At 46.5% G+C, this 11,110-nt stretch overlaps 1 protein-coding gene across 1 annotated transcript in view; it reads left to right on the plus strand.

Annotated features, from left to right (window-relative positions):
• The window catches only part of NUGGC (nuclear GTPase, germinal center associated), a 47,927-nt gene extending 39,421 nt beyond the window's left edge, over window positions 1-8,506 (plus strand). The window contains exons 17-20 of the mRNA XM_070413848.1: window positions 958-1,066; window positions 2,369-2,505; window positions 4,732-4,822; window positions 7,589-8,506. Of these exons, the coding sequence (XP_070269949.1) occupies window positions 958-1,066; window positions 2,369-2,505; window positions 4,732-4,822; window positions 7,589-7,728 (477 nt within the window). The 3' untranslated portion in view covers window positions 7,729-8,506. The remainder of the gene's footprint in view (window positions 1-957; window positions 1,067-2,368; window positions 2,506-4,731; window positions 4,823-7,588) is intronic.
• The last annotated feature ends 2,604 nt before the right edge of the window (window positions 8,507-11,110 follow it).

Raw genomic sequence — 11,110 nt, forward strand, 5'->3', positions numbered from 1 at the left:
CGTTTCCAGGGAGAATCTTCAAAGGCCCCTTAGATGTACAAACATTGGAATCCAGTTGTGATGCTTTCAGTAACCTTCCTATCATTTTTGCCAATATTTTGAAGTATCATCCAAAGCAGTGAAGCGTAAAGTATCATATTTTTGCAAGATCGTTTTCTAGTTTTGAGCACTCAAGGCTTTTGCCTGTGGCCCATATTCTCCAAGGCTGCCTGAGTCCATCTGGACTGCTCTCGCAAAACACTATAAACTGGGTGGCTTGCAAACAACAGAGATGCGTTTCTCACGGCTCTGGGCGCTGGAAGTCCAGGTCTAGGCGCAAGCAGACTTGGTATCTGGTTGGACTTGCTTCCTGGTGCAGAGACGGCTGTCTTCTCTCCGTACCCCCACATGGCAGAGGGGCGAGGGGGCGCTCTAGGGCCTCCTCTATAGGGGAGCAACCCCAACCAGGAGAGCCCCCTCCTCATGACCTCATTTCCTCCCAAAGGGCCACCACCTACTGCCATCACATTGGCGGGTAGGATTTCAACATATGAATTGAAGAGGGGGCACAAGAGCTCAGTGGCAGGAGGTGCCATGCACACCGTATTCAGTCCATAGCACATCCCAGCCCAAATCCCATTGCAACGCTACAGAAAGAGCCTGTTCCTCCCCCACTGTCCCCCCACAAAAGGTCCGGTTTCAGCATCTCACATGTGCCAGAGCCCAACTCAGCAAATATTTAACGGGACATCTGTAGGTGCCAGGCACCGTGGGAAGCACTTTGGGATGAAAAGATGCTGAAGACACAGTTTCTGCCTGTGAGAGGCTCGCAGGCTAGCTGTGGGGAGGACACCATCCACCTGTGGGGAGCCCCTGTACCACAAGGCAGAGGGACATGGTGACTATGGGCAGGAATGCCTGACCTATTTCTGTTGGAGGAATTGTCACAAATGGCCTTTTGTTCATCTGGGTTCTCAGATAAGCACCATCCTGGGCGGCCTGGAGGGCCACATCCTCCGGAAGAAGAGGAGGATCTATGAGTCGCTCACCAGCTCTGTTCAGAACGACCTGAAGCCCTGCTACGAAGGTGGGGCTCCGGAGGGCGGCAGTTCTGCTCCCTCCCTCTGTCTGCACAGCATCCTTTTCTTCAGCTCCCCTCAAAGTCCCCTAATTCCTACGTCCCCCTAACACCCTTGGTCTACAACAGTGGTTCCCAAACTTATTTGGCCTACCACCCCCTTTCCAGAAAAAATATTACTCAGCGCCCCCTGGAAATTAATTTTTTTTTAATTTTAATAGCAATTAAACAGAAAGATATATGTATTAATGTTTCTACCTTTTTCGTAAAATATAGTAAAGAAAGGTGTAAATTAGAAACATTGAAGTTTGAAATTATGAAACTATTTATTGAACTCAGAATAGAAAGGTAATACAAAAAAAGTTAAAACAAATGCACCTGTGGCCATCACCGCGCCCCTGGATCGCTGCAGCGCCCACCAGGGGGCGGTAGCGCCCACTTTGGGAATCACTGGTCTACAAACTAAGACCAAACAATTCAAACAATTGCAAGGTGTGGGGAGAAGTAGTTCTTGAACCATATTTATCTGTTGCCAGTTCCCTCTGTCCTTCCTTTGCCTACACACCTTGGCTTCTCCTCTCTGTGCTACGTCGCAGCTAATCCTATATAATAAAAGGCTAATATGCAAATCGACCGAATGGCAGAACGACCGGTCACTATGAGGTGCACTGACCACCAGGGGGCAACGCTCAATGCAGTGTGCTCCCACAGGGGGAGCCTTGCTCAGCCAGAAGCCAGGCTCACAGGCTGGCAAGCACAGCGGTGGTGGCAGGAGCCTCTCCCACCTCTGAGACAGCACTAAGCCATCAGACATCCCCCGAGGGCTCCCGGACTGCGAGAGGACACAGGCTGGGCTGAAGGACACCAGTGCATAAATTTCGTGCACTGGGCCTCCAGTTAAAATATAAAATCCACCACCCAGTTCTCATTCTTATTTTTTTTAAGTATTTGTAAACTTACTTGATATCTTCTTCTCATTTTGGTGGCCCCTTATTTTCTTGGGGAGGCCAGGGGTTGGAATTTTGTCAGCTTCTGCTTAATTCACTCATTCGATTTTCTGAACGATAGCTATCTAAATATTGAGAGTGTTAATTTTTCTATTAAACTATTTCCACTGTGTAGAAAATGGTACTACCTACATAAATATATGTGTTGCATCTATATGTGTGTGTGTGTGTGTGTGTGTGTGTGTGTGTGTGTCTATGTACCTGTATATATATATATGGTTTCTTTGCTTGTCTTTATTGTTGATGCTAATGGTTTCTGCACAAGCCCTTGCTGTGGTGTAACTGTGACTATCATTTTTGCCAGAGGCAGCCCAGATCACTGGCAAAAAAGCGTGTGAGAGGATGAAAGATGTCATCAGAAGAGGGGTGGACCGGCAGGTGGCTGAGGGCATGTTTGAAAGGGCTCAAGAAAGGATGCAGCACCAGTTCCAGCAGCTGAAGGTATTTATTCCAACCCACAGCGCCTGCATTCCAGTCTCGAGGCTCTGGAAGCAGGGGGGGTGGGGAGCATGGCGAGTGGGGGGCGGGTGGGGAGGAAGCCAGCACAGGAGGTGGGAGAAGTGGTGGTCATTTGGGCCGAAGTAGAGTCAGACGTCTTCCGCAAAGTGGGTCCAACCAAAGCCCACGGTGCCAGGAGAGGAGGCCAGCTGGCGCTGGGCATTCTCCCTTCACTGCCAGCGTGTGATGGAGTCAGTCTCCTCTCTGGAGCTGTGACTTCGGAAATGCGGCCCCTCCAGCCTTCTCCTGCATCTTTCCCCTTTAGTAAGTGATCAGGAGAACTGCAGTATCTAGATGGGATCCGAAGTCTTTCCTATGCATTAGCTCGCTTCATCCCCAGTAAGTCTGTGAGGTGGGTACAGTCGGGCCTCCATATCCGCAGGTGTCACGTTCCACACGGATTGAAAATAGTCGGAAAAAAGTTCCAAAAAGCAAAACTTGAATTCACCAAGCATTACACCCAATCCGGGTGAATGAGTGATGTGCGGATGTGCCCTGCTGTCGCCTACATGCAAACACTACACCATTTCATAGGAGGGACTCGAGCACCCTCAGATTTTGGTGTCTGTGATGGGGTCCTGGAACCAATCCCCTGTGACACTGAGGGATGACTGCACTGTTATTGTTCCCATTTTGTGGATAAGAAAACTGAGGCAGGGAGGTGTAACACGGGCCACATAGCTAGGAAGTTTCAGAAGTAGGATTTGGGAGCAGGGAACCAGACTCCGGCATCTCCAACAATAGCTTAATCTCAACACAGATTTTTTTTTGTAATGAGGGAAGTGTCTTATCTACATAAAACATCAATAAATAAGTGTCAATCAGCCACTTAACAGTGCCCAGCATAGATTTAGGTTTGCTTCTGTCTATCTTGGAAGTCAGTTCCTAGCAGTTTCCTCAAACCTAAGTGCTGCTGTCAAGCCCACTTGGACCGTCTTGTCTCAGTTCTAGATCTCAGCCTGCCACCCCCTCCGCAAGTCATATAAAATCTTTGTTTCAATCCAAGCCACTGTTGGCCCCTGGCCATGTGCGTTTCCACAGTCTCCTGCCTTTACACACTCCAGGCTTCGCTGGCCCTCTCCTCACCTCCTGAGAAGCCTGGCTACTTGCTCTTTGGGTCCATCTCTGGACCAACCGACTTCCTAGAACATCTCCAACCTGCTTCTGGCCCCACCCCACTGCAGTTCTGGAAAGTACACTTACCCACACTGCAAAACACGAACTTTCTCTTGGAAGAGGCTAAGGGGTTTCTGGTTTACCAGTAGCAATTTACTTTCTGTCATTTAACATAGTATCACAGTCTGCAAGCGTATGCAGAAATTGGTCAGACTCTACAACATCCGGTCCTCATTGGGTGTATAGAAATCGGCCCTTCAGGTGCCCAAGAAAACAATTCCACTAAAAAAAAAAATTAGTACATTGACCATATAAAAATGTATCTTAGCCCTAACCGGTTTGGCTCATGGATAGAGCATCAGCCTGCGAACTCAAGGGTCCCAGGTTCAATTCTGGTCAAGGGCATGTACCTGGGTTGCGGGCACATACCCAGAAGGGAGTGTGCAGGAGGCAGCTGATCGATGGTTCTCTCTCATCGATGTTTCTAACTCTCTATCCCTCTCCCTTCCTCTCTGTAAAAAATCAATAAAATACATTTTTTTTAAAAAAGTGTCTTAAATGAGGTTAAGTGTAGGAAGTTGAAATAGGCCAAGACTACAGAGCGTCCCCATTCCCTGACCTTACGGACAAGGGAGCTGACACCCAAGTTACTAGCTAAGGCTCAGAGCTGGAGCAGAGGCTGGAGCTTGGGGTTTTAGGCCCGGTATGTTGAAGAGAAAAGCATAAGACTTGGAATCAGAAGATCCAGGTTCAAAACTAGGCTTTGTCAGACTAGAGGAGAGAATCAGGTATTTTTCAAAGGGAGGCAAGAGCTGGTTGGAAGAGAGAACATGGTTTTAGATGACAGAGGGACTGGGACCCCACAGAGATGTTGCCCTGATGACTCCCGAGCCATTCTGTGCGCTCTGAGGTGGCCCGCCTTGGACCTGACTTTGACTTGGGCAGCCCCAGTCTGCACACTCGGATTGGGGAGTTGGGTGGGGCCCCTTTCCTAAGATTCCCTTTCCCGTGGGCTGTGCCATCCTAACAGAAGAACCATCCTGTTTTGTGCAGCATGGAATCACGGAGAAGGTGAAGGGCAGTATCGCCACCATGCTGACCCTTGCTTCATCCCAGGGGGATGGTCTCTACAAGGAGCTTGCAGGTAAATACATAAAATCTTTGCATAAAGGGTGATGATCTTGCAGACACCCCCCCTCCTCCCTGCATGTGTGGTGGCTCTTTCCTGGATTTAAATAAATTTAGGAAGAAATTCCAGGGGACGGGAAAGAGATGATGAAGACAACTATGACTGCCCCACCCTTTGCTGGAACCCCACTGAGACCAAGCACGGTCCTGGGGCTTTGTGCTCAACATCTCATCGAATCCTCACATTAGCCCTCAGAGACAGATGTTATTGCTCCATTTTGCAGATGCAGAAACAGAGACTCAGATGAGACAATGTGCCCAAGGATCCATAGCTGGAAAGTGGCACATTCAAATCCATAACTTATGATATCAAACATGGGAAGTCTCTATCAGCAGAGCACTGGTTATGGCAGTGGTTCTCAACCTTCCTAATGCCGCGACCCTTTAATACACTTCCTCATGTTGTGGTGACCCCCAATTTCATTGTTACAAATTGAACATAATTAAAGCATAGTGATTAATCACAAAAACAATATGTAATTATATATGTGTTTTCTGATGGTCTTAGGCGACCCCTGTGAAAGGGTCGTTCAACCCCCAAAGGGGTCGCGACCCACAGGTTGAGAACCGCTGGGTTATGGTCACCTGGTACACAACCAGCGGAGTGCTGTGCAATTGTTATAAGAATTAAGTAGCCTGATATATATTAGCAGCATGAAACGATCTCCAAAATATATTGTAACGTGGAAAAGCAAAGTAAGAAAAATGTGTGTAGTGTGTTGCCATTTGTGAGAGAGAAAAAGTTAACACATGTGTACATGCATAGAAGTCTCCACGGGATACACAAGAAACTGGGCACACTGGTTACCTCTAAGGAAAGGAACTGGGGGGCAGGGAGGGTGGGAGATTGACTTTGCCATCTGTCTACGTTGTGCCTTTCACACTTGAAACCATGTGCACGGGTGCCTGCTGGAAAGACAAGACATCAGGTGCTGTTACTGTGTCACTGAGCGTGTCAGGGGGAGAGTGGCCAGAGCTATTTCCAAAGTAAAAGCCACAACCGCTACTGCTAAACATCTGTCCTGCTCGCTCCGAACGCTCTCTTAGGAAGGAGACACCGCACCCTCACCATGTAGTTTACTGAACTCTCTCATGACCCTCTGTCCAGGCCTTCACAAAAACCTGTTCTAAGGTTACAGTCATCCAACTGTGCCTTTTAAAAAAATCCTTACCCAAGGATATGTTTTTCTTATTGATGAGAGAGAGAGAGAGAGAGAGAGAGAGAAGAAAAAGAGAGAGAAAATGATGTGAGAAACATCGATCAGTTGCCTCCTGTACACACCCCGACCAGGGATCGAACCTGCAACCTAGGCATAGGCCCTGGCCAGGAGCCGAACCCACAACCTTTTGGTGTACAGGACGATGCTCCAACCAACTCAGCCACCCAGCTGGGGCCAACTGTGTCTTCTTTAAAGAACTCCTACTCACCAAAGTTCTTCAGCTGCCCAGGCCTCACACACTGAAATGTTCCTCGAGTTTGACATAAATTGCTCCTGCCATAATTTAAGACCATGTCCTTTCCTTGACCATCAGCAGCAAATATACCCCATGCAGGGAGCGCTGTGGCAGCTGCGGAAGAGCTCTGAACGCCCTGCTCGGAATGCTGCCTGGTTGGTTAGACTGGGCAGTGTGCTTCACTCCACAGCAACTACCATCTCCACCGCGGTGCGGTGCGGGGCAGTGTCCTAGTGTCGAGAATGTAGCCGTGAGCAGTACAGACAAAAATCTCTGCTGACAGAGCTTACAGCCCGGGGGCAGAGGGGGAGAGGAGGGGGGCGGGGAGGAGAAGGCAGGCGATAAGCCAAACTATAAACAAGATAGGAGGCCTGGGGACAGGTGACAGTGCCGTGGAGAGCAATAAAGCAGGGGATACCCTCTGGCTCAGAGAGGCCGGCCTTTTGTTCCAGTCGGGCCTTCCCGTGATCAGATGAGGCAGGCAATCTGCTTTCCTCAAGGCCTACCAGTTTCAAAGCACATTTCATCCAAAAACGCACTCACAGAAACACCCAGATAATGCTTGACCACAGACACGGGCACCACAGCCTAGACAAGTTCACAGTACAGGAGAGCCAATCCACTTAGCATGGGGACCGCTGCAGGCGAGGCCGGGGGGAGAGGAGTGCCTGGCAGGGCTTCGGGGAGTTTAGTATGTGGTGGGCAGGTTACCTCCTGCCGCTAAGCTCTTGTGAGGACCTAGACCAGTGATGGCGGACCTTTTTAGCTCGGCGTGTCAGCATTTTGAAAAGCCCTAACTTAACTCTGGTGCCGTGTCACATATAGACATTTTTTGATCTTTGCAACCATAGTAAAACAAAGATTTATATTTTTGATATTTATTTTATATATTTAAATGCCATTTAACAGAGAAAAATCAACCTAAAAAAATGAGTTTGCGTGTCACCTCTGACACGCGTGTCATAGGTTCGCCACCACTGCCCTAGACCCAGGGCCAGCCCAGGCCTGTTTTCCGGGTAGGATCTTTATTTGACGGCGGCCTCTATGCTGAGATGAGCCTGACAGTAGGAGCAGAAATGCTGGGTTTGGTCAGGTTATCTGTAAAAAACAAACCTATTGGACGATCTGATCTTCAAGCTTTAACCCAGACCCTTACATTCTGGGACCAGTGACTCAGGTCATAATATGATTCTCACGGGATCTGTTTGCCGGGGACGTTTCTGAAAAGGACGCTAACTCCCGCTGTGTGCTTTCTGCTCCTCCGCAGACGTCAAAAGTGAGTACAAGGAGATGGAAAAGCTGCACAGGAGCCTGCGGGAGGTTGCCGAGAACGCAGTGCTCCGGAGAGGCATGCAAGACTTCCTCCTGAGAATGTCCCCCAGCAAAGCTGGCCCCCCCAGAACATAAATTTAATTCTTGGCACCAAGTGGACGAGAAACAACCCTGGAGCCAAATAATGAGAATTACTTCTGTTTTGTAAAATCTAATAAAAAGCCATCTCCCGACTGTTTGGGCTTTAAATACACTATAACACTCAACGGATGGTTACTGGTGGCAGAAGCGGATGACTGAGCAACCTCATTCCATTTTGATTCCAGAGCCAAAGAGTCATCTTGACGCCTTCGTGGGGTTCTAAAGCTTTAGGGACAAGAAACTTGTGTTTCACCCAAGAAAAAAATATCTGGACACTGAAAAAATGTAAATATTATGTGTGAAACCATTGCAAAATAAAGTGTTGGGGACTCCATTTTATTGGCCATTTTAATACTGATGAGACTTTTGGTAAGGAAGTAACACTGTGCCGTGGAAGCAACATGGGTTTGAGAGTCAGCCCGACAAGAGACCCGGCTTTGTCACCTCCCAGGAGTGTTCATTAGAGTCGGGGCTTCTCAAACATTTTGATCTCAGGCTCCTATGCTCTTAAAAATTATTATAATTTATGTGAGTTTTACCTATTGCAACTATAGTCAAAATTAAAAGTGATCAAAGTTGTAAATAATTATTTACTGATCTATTTGAAAGTTACAATAATAAGCCTATTCTATGTTCATATAAATAACATGTTTTATGGGGAAAAAAAACTTTCAAAATAAAATTATTGAGAAGAGTGCCATTATTTGACACGTTTGCCAATCTCTTTATTCTCTGACTTAATGGAAGACAGCTGGACTCTCTTGTCTCTTTCTGCATTCAGTTGGCCACAATATATCTTTTCGGTTGCTGTATATAAAGAAAATACAGTCTCATACTGATATAGAGTGGGAATACAGAAGAGTATTTTCATAGCCTTTTCAGATAGTTACTGGGTAGTCTTTAATATGACCATTTTGACAGGCGGTTGTTTCTTAAAGGTTAGTTGTCATGTGGATTCTGAAACCATATTGGTGAACTATTTTTAAATTTTAATTTAATTTTTTCCGTGACCATGACTCTATGCCCTCTACCACCTCACCCATCCCCTTCCACCCCTACAGTGCTGTCCATGTCCATGATTGGTGAGTTTTTTAAATACTCTGTCATATTAAAATATGCTTCTATCTCATACTTTCAGTGTATCTTTTACCTGATTTGGTGGCATCAGGCATTGGTCATTTTGAAAATATTTCTCATTGAGTCAAGCAGGTCTTCCAAAATGTTGACAAGTTATCTTTGTAATAACAAAAAAAAACCCACATTTGTTAAAATCTCTACCAATGTCATCAGGAAGGTCTTGAAGTTTTGGGAATCTGCCAACTTCATGATAGAGGATACAAGTTCTACAAAATTCCATGCCCCCCCCCCGCCCCCCCGGAATCTTATCTTATGATTGGCAACAAATACTGTCAATTGTTTTTTTCTGAAGGTACAGATCATTGTGTTAACTATTGAGAAAATATCCACCAGATAACCCAGTGTGATTGACCATAGTTTGCCTGCCAATAGTTATTTCCAGTGAAAATAATGTTGTGGGGAAAGAAATGTCAAGTGGAACTCACAACGCAATCATACAAATGCTTGTCCTTTACATCTCTATGACTGTTTTTTTTGTAACAGCCAATTTTTATTTTTTTTATCCTTTCCCTTTTTCGTCCCTCCCCGCTAGACCTCCTCCCATCTGGTGACCATAACTTTGTTATCTGTATCTATGAGTTTGTAAAGAAATTTGCCTTAAATATAAAGTCACAGTAGATTTAAAGTGAAAGCATGGAAAACATATACTTGTCAACTCGAACCTAAAGAAAGCCAGAGTTGCTGTATTAATATCAGACAAAGTTCAGAGCAAGGAATATTTCCAGAGATAAAGAGAGTCATTGCATGGATAGAGCAGTTCATTCATCAAGAGGACACAACAATCCTAGTTATGCTACTAATAAAAAAAAGTTTCACAAAATTCACAAAGCAAAAGCTGATAGAACCGAAAGGAGAAATAGCCAATTCCATATTTATACTTGGAAACTTCAACACCCCTTCTCGATAATTGATAGGACAAGTAGAGGAACTCAGAAAGGGCATAGAAGACTGGAACACCATGCCAACCAACTTTATAAACTAATATTGATAGAACGCTCAGCAGAGCATCAGCGTACAAATCCATCTCTAGTGTACTTGGAACATTTACCGAGGCAGACCATATCCTGAGCCACAAAACAAGTCTTCATCATCGTACGAGTGCTGAAATCGTACAGCGTCTATTCTCTGACCACCATGAAATTAAATTAGAAATCAATAACAGAAAGAAATCTGGAAAATCTCCAAATAGTTGGAAAGTAAGCAACGCACTTCTACATAACCCTGAGGCCAAATGAGGGCTGAGGACGACCATCCTGTTGGGTTTATGGCTCTCTCCTCCAAGTCTTTGTTTTGCTCAAATGAAATTACCCTGTTACTATCAGGAGCCGTGGTGCTAACTCCAGCCAAAGCAGAGAAGGTTCCTAAGAGCTGGCGCTGGCAGGGGGGCTGTTCCTAAACTGCCTGGAGAATGTAACCCAGAGCTGTCTGTGGGGAGGGCAGCCCCAGTGCTGCAGAGCAGAACAAATGGGGAAGGAGCTGGGGTAGAGTCTGAGCCCTGGTGAGAGGCACAGGCTGACACTAACATGGATTCAGGAGAGCAGGGCGGACTGATGCCAGAAGGGAAGGAGATGCTCGAACGCCCAGCGCAGATCAAGGGGCACACGGGAGGCTTTGCAGGAGGTTAACGTCCGTGAGCAAGAGCCTCGTGCAGTGTTCCCATGGACTCCAACACGGCTTCTACTCACAACAGAGCCATCTTCCAGGGAAGTGAGGACTGGCTAGAGTTAGGCAGGGAACTCCATCAGAGACTGGGTTCAGGTGAATCCCTCCACAGTTACTGACAATCGCCATAAATGGTGGCTCTAATCCATTAAAATGATTACATTTTAGCCAATTCGCTCTACTTAAGAAAGCAGAGAAATGATCATTTTAGCTGGCACACCGCCCAACTTGCAAAAATAAAAACCTGTGTGTCTCAGAGGGAAGGGGGAGTTGGGTAGTTGGGTGGGAAGAAATTAACCAAAGAACTCGTATGCATATATGCATAACCCATGGACACAGAGAATAGGGTGGTGAAGGCCAAGGGTAGAGATGGGCTAGAAGAGGTCAATGGGGGGAGAAAGCGGACATATGTAATACTTCTAACAATAAAGATTAAAAACACACACACTTGAGTGCGTTAATGACAAAAGGGAATGTGTAGTCTGCGAAGCACTGCATTCCCTGCCGCCGCCGGATAAATGAGGCGTCATTATCAAAATACAGCGACACCAGCATCTCCACGTCACAGGGACGACTG

The sequence above is a fragment of the Myotis yumanensis genome, unplaced genomic scaffold, assembly GCF_028538775.1.
Source record: "Myotis yumanensis isolate MYYU_CA2020_CCGP unplaced genomic scaffold, mMyoYum1.0.hap1 SCAF_5, whole genome shotgun sequence".
In the NCBI taxonomy this organism is placed as follows: Eukaryota; Metazoa; Chordata; class Mammalia; order Chiroptera; family Vespertilionidae; genus Myotis; species Myotis yumanensis.